The sequence below is a fragment of the Drosophila teissieri genome, chromosome 2R, assembly GCF_016746235.2.
Source record: "Drosophila teissieri strain GT53w chromosome 2R, Prin_Dtei_1.1, whole genome shotgun sequence".
Taxonomy (NCBI): Eukaryota; Metazoa; Arthropoda; class Insecta; order Diptera; family Drosophilidae; genus Drosophila; species Drosophila teissieri.
In genome coordinates this window covers 4,398,562-4,410,708 of record NC_053030.1, presented here as the reverse complement: position 1 = coordinate 4,410,708, position 12,147 = coordinate 4,398,562, and the positions used below count along the sequence as shown (strand labels likewise).

General features: G+C 41.2%; 3 protein-coding genes across 5 annotated transcripts; 1 reads left to right on the top strand and 2 right to left on the bottom strand.

Annotated features, from left to right (window-relative positions):
- Nucleotides 1-271: 271 nt before the first annotated feature.
- Nucleotides 272-1,991, bottom strand: LOC122613774 (transcription factor Adf-1). Its single transcript, XM_043788149.1, has 2 exons — nucleotides 1,398-1,991; nucleotides 272-1,340 (listed from the first exon to the last, which is right to left on the bottom strand). Exons 1-2 carry the CDS (start codon nucleotides 1,936-1,938, stop codon nucleotides 502-504), a joined length of 1,380 nt encoding a protein of 459 aa, XP_043644084.1. The 5' UTR covers nucleotides 1,939-1,991; the 3' UTR covers nucleotides 272-501.
- Nucleotides 1,992-2,427: 436 nt separating this feature from the next.
- On the top strand, nucleotides 2,428-8,276 carry LOC122612637 (actin-related protein 2/3 complex subunit 2). Its single transcript, XM_043786384.1, has 8 exons — nucleotides 2,428-3,030; nucleotides 5,955-6,048; nucleotides 6,126-6,225; nucleotides 6,283-6,469; nucleotides 6,532-6,752; nucleotides 7,406-7,497; nucleotides 7,557-7,666; nucleotides 7,723-8,276. Exons 1-8 carry the CDS (start codon nucleotides 2,957-2,959, stop codon nucleotides 7,748-7,750), a joined length of 906 nt encoding a protein of 301 aa, XP_043642319.1. The 5' UTR covers nucleotides 2,428-2,956; the 3' UTR covers nucleotides 7,751-8,276.
- Nucleotides 8,277-8,395: 119 nt separating this feature from the next.
- LOC122612638 (transmembrane inner ear expressed protein) lies at nucleotides 8,396-10,067 on the bottom strand. 3 transcript variants are annotated; one of them, XR_006325640.1, is made up of 4 exons: nucleotides 9,755-10,067; nucleotides 9,533-9,685; nucleotides 8,589-8,711; nucleotides 8,396-8,512 (listed from the first exon to the last, which is right to left on the bottom strand). XR_006325640.1 is itself a non-coding variant. In XM_043786385.1 (3 exons), exons 1-3 carry the CDS (start codon nucleotides 9,864-9,866, stop codon nucleotides 8,424-8,426), a joined length of 354 nt encoding a protein of 117 aa, XP_043642320.1. In that variant the 5' UTR covers nucleotides 9,867-10,067; the 3' UTR covers nucleotides 8,415-8,423. The 3 variants fall into 3 exon arrangements, 1 of the variants encoding a protein (XP_043642320.1); XR_006325641.1 differs by having other exon boundaries at nucleotides 8,496-8,534; XM_043786385.1 differs by lacking the exon at nucleotides 8,589-8,711 and having other exon boundaries at nucleotides 8,415-8,512.
- Nucleotides 10,068-12,147: the final 2,080 nt, after the last annotated feature.

The following is a 12,147-nucleotide window of genomic DNA, read 5'->3' as shown; positions in this document are numbered from 1 at the left end:
GCACTTCCCAACAGCCAAGTGCACGCCGAGCGATTTGTTTATCCATCTGCTGCGTACGCGCGAATTGGTTCGTTATTAATTGCAATAAATGGTGCCGGCGTGGGCGCTTTATATTTTTTGGTCGGTATGAAACGTTCGTTTCTAATTTTGAGTGCGCGCAACCGACCGATTTAAATAATTCAGCGCCCTCTGGCGGCGGGTAGCGCGTGAGAACGATAGTTCCGGTTAGATATTTCGCTGTTTTTAAGCACTTGTGGTTTAAGCAAATATCTATAATTTAAATTTATTTTAACCAAAATAATAGTTTATGCCTCCTGAGCCAAAACATTTAAACACTATTTACAGAAAAAGTATCTTGCTTACAATTAATAACCCCTATTTGTAAGAGTTTTGCAGCTAACCTACATTTTTATATATACAACTTTTTAGATAGCTGGCAGTCCTGGACCAATGAAATTAGAATAATAATAATAATTCTAAGTTCTTTGCCTGGGCTTTGTCTCAGCTAATGACCTGACAAGGTGCCACATCCTCGATTTCCTCACCATCCAAAGCTTTGATTTGGCACTGGCACAGAAACTGAACGATCTTCCGCTCGGCACTTGCTCGTTCCACCGGACTTAGACCGTCCAGCAGCATCTGAGCCCTGGCAAGCAGGCTTTTGGCAGGTGGTCTACTTAGCTGTTCTCGCTCCTGTTCCTGCTCGTGGTGAATCTGGGCCTGGAGCTCCCGGGATTGCTGCAGCACGGTCTCCATGTTGGCAATTACGGTGTTCAATAGTTTGTCGGAGGTTGCGGCAGGCGGTATAGAGTGCTCCGGTAGTGAGGACTGGTCCTCTTCAGCGGGATTCGCTTTGTCGATTGTGTGAAATATTTCCTCATTGGTGGCCGGCGTGGTGGTGGTCACCTGGAGCTGTTGTGGTGGCTCCAAAACATGCGGTGGCGTTGCTTCGCTAAGGATAAAGTCGTAGGGCGTTGTCTGCTCCGCCTCCGATAGGATCTCAATCTCATCGTCGTAGGCCAACTCAAGATCATCCTCCAGCTCGTCGTTGTCCGTACTGTAGGGGTAATCTGCGCCCCAGATTTGCTCCCCACTGGAGATCACCATACCCTTCGGTTGCTTGCTGGTTTTTCCCGAGGGATTTCCTGCTTTGGGAGGTCGACCACGACGCTTGATGTTCTCCAAAACCAGAGGCACTCCTTTGCGAAAGTGGCGGCCCAGAAAGAGAAGCTCGTTAAAGTACCTCCAAGTGATAGGCGTGGACTGGTTGATCTGATGACTGCGGTATTCCCGGGCGAAACGATCACGCAGCTTCTTCCAGCGGTTGTAGCAAAGTTCCTCTATTAAAAATGATGTACATTAAGGTCTGAGGATCAAGAGGGAAACCCGGAGCTCACCCGACACATTTAAGTTTTCAGAGATCTCTCGCCAGGCCTCGTTTTTTGCTGATAGGTTTTTTGAGACTCTTATCTTGTGACGATCATACAACACGGGATGAGACTTGACCAGCTCAATTAGCTGCTCGTTCAGCATGTCATCCTGGGAGTCCTCCTCCTCGTCGTCCTTCCTCCTCTTCTCCTGCTCAATGTACACCTTTGTGCGCTTTTTCCGCTCCCTTGGCTCAAAACGCATCCCGTCGAGACTTTCATTCCTTGCCAGTCCCTGTTTGTAGTGATCCTTTAGAAAAAGCAGTCGCGGAAACATGTCCCAGTAGGTGGGCTCATCCGGACGCTCCTGGAAACGGCGAAACTCCTTCCCAAAACGATCGCGAATACTCTTCCAGCGAGTAATGCACGCCCGTTCCGAGGCTCCCAACCTCTGGGAAATGGCCTTCCAGGCTGCATCTTTTTGCGCCGCATTCTTCACGCTTCTCGCGCAGTCCTTGTCGTACAGGATCGAGTGATTCTCTATTAATTTGATAAGCTCACCGTCGTCCATTGATTTTTGCTATTGTTTGTTGTTATTTATTCTAGACGATCCGGCAGCCTGGCGGGAAATATTGATAGTCGATAGGTTATGTTCCATTGCATGAAAAGGGTTGCCAGGTTATGCTATTTACAAAATTTCCATAGCACTGATATCTCCTATATAACAATGTTAATAGAAATAATTATGTTAGTGTATTTAAGGCATTTTTATATACAAATGTCTTAAAACATATTAATAAATCTGCAACAGTTATAATATATAGTAATGGTACATCCTTCATCTAAAATATATATTGATCATAATATTATCATTACCATCATAGTGTATTACAATAAATCATAACAATAACAATCATTACAATAACATTTCTAAAGATAATTGTTGCTTTTCCGCTCTTTACGTTTGTCAAAAGCATTTGATATGAATATCTGCGTGGCCAAATAACAACGATAGACGATGGTTCGATAGTTAAATTGGTTCATCGATGAGTTTGCCTTATCTCTATTGTGCGAACTGGCAACGCTGTGAGCAAAGAAAATACGGCAGCGTGCTCCCCGTTTTCGACCCACGTTTTTTTATAATTTAATAAGTATTACGGTCTGAGACCGATTTTCCACTGCAACGGCAGCTCAGCAAGTACTGGGCGGTTGAAAATTGGAGGAGCAAAAAAGAGGATAAGGCGGGTATTCCTGCAACTACGTTTACGGCTGTGTGCGTAAGCATTGGAATTCCCCCGTGTGTGTGGCGAAAGTTCGTCTTAGTGTGTGTGACGGACCAAAAAAGCCGACATCAGCGCCCATTTTTTGTTGTTGATTCATTAATACGCCCGTCATGCACCAGTATTGGTAAGTTGGAGCACCGCCCCGTCTTACTCGCACTCAGCGGCGGCAGCCAAAGAATCAGTTGGTGCAAAAAGAGCGCAGGGAGCGGCAGAAGAAGAAGCAGCCAGCACCATTAGCGGCAGTCAACGTCATAAAATTTGTCATCGCAATTGGCACACAAAAAATAACAGTTAAGTTTAACCGCCATGATTCTGCTGGAAATCAATAATCGGATTATCGAGGAGACGCTGCTGGTCAAATACCGTAATGCACAGGCTGGGTAAGTCATGGCCTTCCAGTCCCGTTTCCCCAATTTCCATTCCACCATTTTGATTTCTATGCTGCGCTCCCCACCGTTCTGTTATCACCAGTCGACTTTGTTATCAGTTTCGTCGCCCTCTCTCGCTCCCTCTCGGGAATATATTTGGGTGTAGTTCCAGCCTTGGAACACTCATCGCTGCAGCTCTCTCCCTCCCACACACGTACCCAAGTACAGTGCAGCCCCTTTTCCGTAGACAGAACATTAGTTCATTCATTTCAGCTCGTTTTTCGCATCATTAGTGCTGAATATCTGCTAAACTGACTCATCCATTGACTTGCTTTTAAAACTATACAAGTGTAATGATAAAAAAAAATTATAAAATTAAAAAAATTTGACAGAGGCGATCATACGGCCTGGACGTCGCTATTGACATGGTCGAATACGCTTTCTTCTACCTGTTACATACTTTCCAAAGAATCTATTATACTATTTTACTCTAGGAGTAACGGGTATATAAACTTCTTATTTATATTAAGGTATTTGTGTTTAATAGCGATTATGCCTAAGATCTTATAAACTAAATGTGGTTAAACGCTAATAAAATTATGTCAGTATAATGTTCCTAATTTGAGTGCAGTGCAATGCATGAACTATAGCAAGCAATTCTGAAATGAGGGCGTAAAAAGTTCAAGCTCGTGGAGCAAAAGTGGCATATTTGGAAAATATTTCCTTTTGTGTCTCAAATGTTCCAAAATAAACCAAAAGACGAACGGCATCCTGAATAATCCATCATATTATAGCAGATGACTTGTGTTCGTGTACAATTGCCCTACAAATCTTCTACTTTTTTGTAATTCTGGAGTCAAAGTGGCACATCTTGCGATCTTCCTGTAACTTGTGTCTCAAATGCTCCAATATCAAATGTTTAGACGAACGGCATCCTGAATAATTTATCATATTATAGCAGATGACTTGTGTTCGTGTACAATTGCCCTACAAATCTTCTACTTTTTTGTAATTCTGGAGTCAAAGTGGCACATCTTGCGATCTTCCTGTAACTTGTGTCTCAAATGCTCCAATATCAAATGTTTAGACGAACGGCATCCTGAAAAATTTATCATATTATAGCAGATGACTTGTGTTCGTGTACAATTGCCCTACAAATCTTCAACTTTAAGATTCTGGAGTCAAAGTGGCACATCTTGCGATCTTCCTGTAACTTGTGTCTCAAATGCTCCAATATCAAATGTTTAGACGAACGGCATCCTGAATAATTTATTATATTATACCAGATGACTTGTGTTCGTGTACATATAAACTAATAGTTTCGTTATCCCTTATTTTCTAATCTCTATTCTGAGGAGACAAAGTTTACATGCTAAAGATTCTTCCTTTCCCGTGTCTACAAAGCTCCGATATAAATTGTAACGTTTAAATCATCTTGGAGAATCCTTTTTTTCTCTTAAGATAAATACTTTTGTGTACATTATTGCATATGTATATCGTCATTGGAGTCAAAGTGGCATTCTTCAAAAATAATATTTGATCTGGGTCTCAAAAGCTCCAACATAAACAAGATAGTCGAACGGCATCCTGTATAATCCTCATATTATAGCAGATGACTTGTGTTGGACTACAATAGTATTGAATGATTTAGCTCAATAATTCCTCGGGAGACAAAGTTTACATGTTAAAGATGTGGCTTCTTTTTCGTGTCTACAATGCTCCAACATAAACTGTTCGTTAAAATCTTCTTTTTCAATTTATTTTATTGCCAAAGATGATTGTCTACTGCACAATAATAACTCGTCGAACATTTGGGTGGAGTTAAAGTGGCATATTTTAAAAAATTCCATTGATCTGTGTCTCTAGCGCTCCAATATCAATTTAATTGGCGAACGGCATCCTGTTTAATTACTTATATTAAGACAGATGACTTGTGTTCGTGTACAACGTGTAAATTCTTGAAAGGTTTTTTGGAGAAAAAGTTTACATGCTAAAGTATTTTTCTTTTCCGTGTCTACAATACTCCAATATTAAATAAACGCCAAAATCATCTTGGATATAATTATATTTCCACTGATAAATACATTCGTTAACATTGTTAATATGTAATTAAATTGGAGCTTAAGTGGCACACTTAAGCACTTTTTATTTGTGTCTCAAATGCTCCCATATGAAATGCAAAGACGAACGGCATCCTGAATAATTAAGCATATTATAACAGATGACTTGTGTTCGTGTACAATAGCTCCTGATAGCTTTACACTCCTTCATAGAACTCCCGTTTCCGGAGACATAGTTTACGTGCTATGGACAAGATCTTTTTCGTGTCTACACTGCGCTAAGAATAATGGTTCGTTTAAATCATCCCTTGAATTTTACATTTTGCTTTTGGATGCACTTTATTAGTGCAGATATACATATATGTATATAAATGTCCTGGAGTTGAGGTGGCATTCTGTGGGTTCGTGTACAAGCCCAATTAAATTCACAGTTTTTCTTTTGGGGCCAAAGTGTATTCCTCGGAACATTTATTTGCTTTGTGTCTCTAATGCTTCGATACTAACTTTACAGACGACCGGCATCCTGTTCGATCCTTTATATCAATACAGATGATTTTAGTTCGTGTACATTATTCCGGAATTATTGGTGTATTATTTAGGTGGTATAATTCGAAACTATTTCCCCATTGTGAGTGAGTCCCTAAATATAAAATTAATTGTAAGAAGCAATGCACAGTTCATGTAATTAAATTAAATTAAAATTACATATCGAGTTTGCGACATTCGGAAATGCAAAAATTTTAATTCATTGTTGCTAGTTTCTTTTGAAAGATAATCTGGTATAAACGAGTTTTTGTGATAAGATACGGTGGGGTGTGTGAGGCATGAATAATAAAAAGCCGATTTCATTTATTTACTTCTAAATTCTCTTTCCAGACTGAAGCCTGAATCGATAGACATACGAATAGCAGACTTTGACGGTGTACTTTATCACATTTCCAATGTGAATGGCGATAAAACAAAAGTTCGGGTGAGTGTACCTAATACACTTATTTTAGAATAGAACCGACATTAACGAAATCAAACTTCTCTTGTGCTCCGAAACAGATCAGTATATCCCTGAAGTTCTACAAACAGCTGCAAGAACATGGAGCTGACGAGTTGCTGAAACGTGAATATGGCAGTCTGCTCACAGACACGGAAGAAGGTGTGTTGGTACTGAGTTTGGCATTTCAAGAAGTTAATTACCCTCGTCTAACTGCAGGCTACAATGTGTCCGTACTTATCAACCTGGAGGAGATTCCCGAGGACTGCGAACAAATCGCAAAGAAAATCGGTCTACTAAAGCGCAACTGTTTCGCCTCCGTTTTTGAAAAGTATTTCGACTATCAGGAACAGGGCGAAGAGGGTCAAAAGCGTGCCGTTATTAACTACCGCAACGATGAGACTTTGTAAGTCAGAATAATATGTTACGGGCTCGCTCAACGGCTGACAAACTATATCCGATTCGCAGATATGTGGAAGCCAAGCCTGATCGTGTCACCGTCGTCTTCAGTACCATTTTCCGGGACGAAGACGATGTCATAATCGGCAAAGTATTTATGCAGGAATTGAGGGAAGGTAGGCGTGCGTCGCACACTGCACCGCAAGTGCTCTTTTCGCACCGAGAACCACCATTGGAATTGGCCAACACGGACGCCAGGGTGGGCGACAATATCGGCTATGTAACATTCGGTATGTTTCCGCATAAATGATAAACCATATGGTTTGGAGCCAAAGTTTACATGTTAAAATGTCTTCGTCTTTTTCGTGTCTACAATGCTCCCATATAAATAGTATCGTTAAATTTATCTTGGACATTTTATTATATATCCAATGATAAATACTTTCGGGCATAATAATGTATAATGTCTTCTGTGGAGTCAAAGTGGCATGTTTCAAATTAACATTTGATTTGTGTCTTAAAAGCTCAAAAATCAACCAGATATGCGAACGGCATCCTGCATATCCATTATGTTATAGCAGATGACTTGTGTTTGTGTACAGTAAAGCTATATCCCAGACTTCCTTTACAAATGGAGACAAGGTTTACATGTTAACAGTATTATTTATTTCGTGTCAACAATGCTCCAAATTCATTGTAACCAGTCATCCGAAGCAATCTAGTATTTCTTTGGATGATCTCTTTTGTTTTCAATACTTTCTTTTAAACCCGCCTCTAATGCTCCAATATTAAATATGTAGACGAGCGGCATCCCGAATAATAAATCATATTTTAGCAGATGACTTGTGTTTGTGTACAATACATCTTATAGTTTAAGTGATACTAAACTTACATATCATATAGAAACCCTAAATAGTAACGAGTAATTACTTCTTTATTGCAGTACTCTTCCCTCGACATACCAACAAAGAAACAAGGGACAATACCATTAACTTAATTCACATGTTCCGAGATTATTTGCACTACCACATTAAGGTAATCGTTGTATGCAGCTCAACCTCTGTAAAATATACTTAATACCCATTTTTGAGCAGTGTTCAAAGGCTTACATTCACTCGCGCATGCGGGCAAAAACCTCGGATTTCCTCAAGGTGCTAAATCGAGCAAGGCCCGAGCCGAAAAACACGGAGAAGAAAACAATAACGTGAGCATTGGACTTTTCATAATGATATCTGTTTATTAAATTATAATTTTTTGCAGGGGGAGAACTTTTAAACGCATCGAATGATGTGTGCATTATATTTAGTTGTTTTTATATAAATACAAAATATAAATTGTGTATTAAAATGCGATATCCAACAAAATGGAAAATCCAACATAAACTAAACCAGATTACAAAAGAAAACAAAGTATTCCAAAAGGAACCGTAAGGCTAAATGTAAGCTCAGCAAAAAAATGAACAAAGAATTAATAATTACGCGTTAGTAAATGAATTGTATGTTTTGTGTCGAGTCATTTGTCGTCAAATCCGTGTCTCCGCTAATTTGTTACAGTCACAGCTGAGCCGCATTTTAAACAAATACACGTAGGTTTAAGAGCAACAAGAACTAAAACTACCATGTCAAAGCGAGCAAAACGACTAAGAGATGCCACCAACTTGTTATACCAGTCGCAATGGAGGATTTATCCCCGCAATTAGCCTATATGTGTAGAAAACACATTTAAAAACGTACTGCAAATATTAACAAACCTTTGATACAGCAATCGGAATTAATAAAATCGAGAAAATCAAACTGCAATGTAAAATATAAAAACCACTTTTTTAATCTCTAGATGTAAGCGCACAAGTACACTTTATTTTTTAGCTTATTAGCTTTTAATTGCATTAGATGATTATATATAAGGTTACCAATATTTCGCTTAAGTATACCATCTTCGCTGCACAATACTATAAAAGGCACTTAGATCTTAAACTTAACATTCTGCTTCGCGTTAATGCTCTCCATGCTGGCCTGGAAATTCAGATAGTCGCTCTGGATGCGGGCACAAACTGAAAGCAATGGTTAGGTAAGCTAAGTTGGGACTAAGGAGCACTTCGACTGCAACTTTTTAGATGTGCTACTTACAGTGGCAGTGTTTGCGATAAAGAGTTTTCTGCTTAAGTTCTTCCGATAGTTTGTACAGGGTGCGGGTGAATTTACAGAGTCCCTAGGGATCATCGTACTGTTCCAATTTGATATAAGCAAGTGCTATGATAAAGGCGAGATGGATAGAATAAGTGAGTTGTACGCCTAACACTGGGAAAATTCTTTCCAAAGCTAAGAACAGGTTTCATACATCTGCAACCTGACTAAAAAAAAAAATGTCGATTACTATATAGGTGGAAAGCAGCTTAGGAGGCCGAAGATCTACTGCTTTATGCTATTTTTATACCTGTTACTCGTAGAGTATAGGGGTATACTAGATTTGTGTTGAAAAGTTTTTAACAGGCAGAAGGAAGCGTTTCCGACCATATAGAGTAGCATTCTCTCTGGTTTTAACTGCTATTGCTCTTTAAAAAGGAGTGCTCGGTATCCAACCGACCGGGGCTTACCTAAGTTCATGTAATCGGAACTTTTATTTAAAAGATATACCAAAATTATTATTTTAAAAGCAAATTCGATTTTTGTGCCATGCTAGTTGGTGTCCTTAAATGATACAATTTTAAAATGTCATACAATTTTTAATATTCTTGTTAATATGCTTGATAACACCAATCTATAAGAAATCCCTTTACATTCAAGGTCTTCATTCCAGACTTCAGAAAGACTTTTCCTCAGTGTGCAGTAACTAGCGTGCGACGAGAGGAGTCAGCTGGAGGAGTCGTTTATCATTTTGTATATATACAAATGCGTGAGCTCGTGTGGGAGGAAGGTGGGTGGTTTGGGATGGGAGGAAAGAGCTTCAGACAGGAAAAGGGCTTGGCTCGCATTAGGGTGACAGAAAAAGTGGGGCATTTAGTACACAGGTCTTCTACACGGTGTGTATATGTATGAACGATGGTAATGAGATGGCGGAGCCACTTTCTCACCCTTTTGCAGGTCCATGTCGTCCATTTCGGAGTTCTTGATCTGCTGCAGCTTCTCGCGGAACTTCTTTGTGATCTGCTTGCGTTGGTAGTCCGCCTCGATTTCCTGCTTGGTGCGCGGAATACGGAAGCGAATGCAGCAGCATACCATAATCACTGCGGAGCGGCATGGGTTCGATTAAATTGGGTCCAGACTTGTGATGCGGTCACTTGTGATGTACTCACTTATTAAGAGGAGGACGCCCAGAACGGCAGCGATAATGTGCCACACTCGGAAGCCCGCAATGACCACACTTTCCAGCCACATTTCATCGAAGATATCGGAATCGTCATCCATTTTCCTCTTGGCTTGTGAGCTCTCCCAGGTGCTTGAACCGTTGGAGCCGAGTTGCTCCCGAAATACGTCCGGCTGTCTAGCCAATCCAGTTCCGACTGCCGGCCCAGGAACTGGTCCGTACTGGCCTGGCCCACCAAATAAGTTGGTAAGGGAGGAGCGGCCCCACACACTCCCTCTGAAAAAATAATTTGCGGGGTGTAGCCATGTGGCGGCAAAATGGCTAACTTGTAAAATAACAAACAAAGAGCCATCCCCTACCGTGGACAAATGAAGCCTGAAACTAGAAAAGGCAATGATAGATATTTTACTAGACACAGGGAAGGATTGCTTCGAATGGAGGAATCTGCAAAACCTTTGTACATTGATTACGACCCATTTTATGGTTAATCCTGAATAACTGACAATATCATGTTCTGAAGTAAATATTCTTGAAAAACACGATGAAACAATTTTCCCAATTTCCATAGTAAATTAGATTTTAAAGTACTATAATATTGTAGTTTCTTCACATCTGTCCAAAAGACTGTGAAAAGACTCAACCTCCTCTGTTAAAATCCGTCCCTGATTCATTGTGGATATGAATGCGAAAATGACAACAAACTCGACTCGAGACCAAGAAACTGGGTGCGGTGCCGCATGCCTCAGGATAAAGACCCACTCACTTTACATACCGAAGGGATCGGGGGAGCAAACTACGGGGAATCGGGGCCAGGACAGTCCTCCCCCAACATAGGACAACATGCAAGTGGTTAGTTAGACGGGCATGGTCACCTGCTGGTCACACCCAATTGGTTTGGTTACTTCCCCGCTCACTGAGATGGTAACTGCTAAAGTCTGGGCGGGATTTTGCGGCGCCGAAATATGGCCTAATGACTGTGAAATGAAGGAATTGGCGCCGGAGTTATGTGTGAATGCAATTACTCAATTAGACTGAGTGGCCGAGGTCCTTTTATCACTTATACACCTTCCAGATAATAATTTATGATTGTTATGCTGTCCATTAAGGAAAGTCTGCTAGCTTATTTGTAGTCAAACAATGTTTAGGCATTTTAATAATATTATTATGTCTTAGATTATTCAATCCTACATAACCAATTTTCCATCAATTAATAAGAGGCCACAGTTAATCGGCAAATTTATTTTATTATTATGCTGATCGGATATAAAATGAAGTTCGAGCAGGCAAACATGCGTCGCGGAAGGTTTGGATTGTGCCCCTGGGCCTACTGGCACCCACGACGCCTTCAACGTGGATGATCGCGCAGGACGAGGAGGATGTCCAAATACCAGTAGTTTTACCATCTACCACTTTTCGATACTAAGTGAAGGTATTTCGGGAAGTGATGGTACTTTGGATCGAAACTTTAACTAAGAGTATATCCCTAGTGGTGTCAACTGAACCTTATAATTATGATTTGAAACTATTGACTTACTTTCAAAGAACCGCGTCGTGTCTATCGAATGGTGGCGCCCCCTGGAAGGACGAAGTCCGCGATGGCTGTGCCCGAACCGTTCACAATGGACCCACAAATGGTACTCGCCGTGAATGAGGCGCATGCGCAGGAGCCCTCAGAGGCGCCCCAGCGAGTTGGGGCAGCACTCATTCACCTACTCATTCAACAAAATATGTGCTATGTGCTATCCCGAATCAGTTTCAGTTCAGGCTCTCGTTCGGTGGCACATCGGTGGCGCTCGTCGCAGAAAAGGCATGCAGAGAAAATCTAGAAAGTAGTTGCTGAAAAAAGCAGAGCGCAGCCAACCCAGCTGAGGAACATAAGGGGAAAATCGAAGTCGAGGGGCGATTATATTGCGAATCGGATGAAGCATATATCCCCGCTGTGGCATTATCCTTCGGATCGAATCGAGGCGAAATCGAATTGAATCGGGCTCGGGCCAGTGTGTGTGCTCTGTGAGTGCCAGTTCCGAGAGTGTGTGAGTGTGCGGAGTACATATGTAATAGGGCCATGAAGTTTTATTGAAAAACGAGGCAGAGACAAGGCGAAAGGCCATAAGAATTGGGCCCGCAGCCCCCCGGAAAACCCCGACACGCCCCTTCGCAAGGAGTCACTGTGTAGCTGTGAAAAAAGCATGCCCCATGCAGCAAAACTGTGCCCATGTGGCTCCAAATGGGAGGAGTCGCCCATTTGGTAACGTCGTGCAGCTGAAAAATTCTGAATCAGAAATCTGTTGAGCGAAAATCGAAGAGGGTTGAGTAAAAACCTATATATGCATATGCACCTCCAATAGTCGGGAATAACGCAGAAAGTACAACAAATTGCTC

Coding starts and splice junctions, on each gene's coding strand:
- LOC122612638 (XM_043786385.1), bottom strand. CDS start 9,866: ATGGATGACGATTCCGATATCTTCGATGAAATGTGGCTGGAAAGTGTG. Junction 9,686..9,754: donor GGGCGTCCTCCTCTTAATAA/GTGAGTACATCA, acceptor GCCGCTCCGCAG/TGATTATGGTATGCTGCTGC. Junction 8,513..9,532: donor CGACATGGACCTGCAAAAGG/GTGAGAAAGTGG, acceptor CATTGCTTTCAG/TTTGTGCCCGCATCCAGAGC.
- LOC122613774 (XM_043788149.1), bottom strand. CDS start 1,938: ATGGACGACGGTGAGCTTATCAAATTAATAGAGAATCACTCGATCCTG. Junction 1,341..1,397: donor TGAAAACTTAAATGTGTCGG/GTGAGCTCCGGG, acceptor CATTTTTAATAG/AGGAACTTTGCTACAACCGC.
- LOC122612637 (XM_043786384.1), top strand. CDS start 2,957: ATGATTCTGCTGGAAATCAATAATCGGATTATCGAGGAGACGCTGCTG. Junction 6,049..6,125: donor GCGATAAAACAAAAGTTCGG/GTGAGTGTACCT, acceptor GCTCCGAAACAG/ATCAGTATATCCCTGAAGTT. Junction 7,667..7,722: donor ACGGAGAAGAAAACAATAAC/GTGAGCATTGGA, acceptor AATTTTTTGCAG/GGGGAGAACTTTTAAACGCA.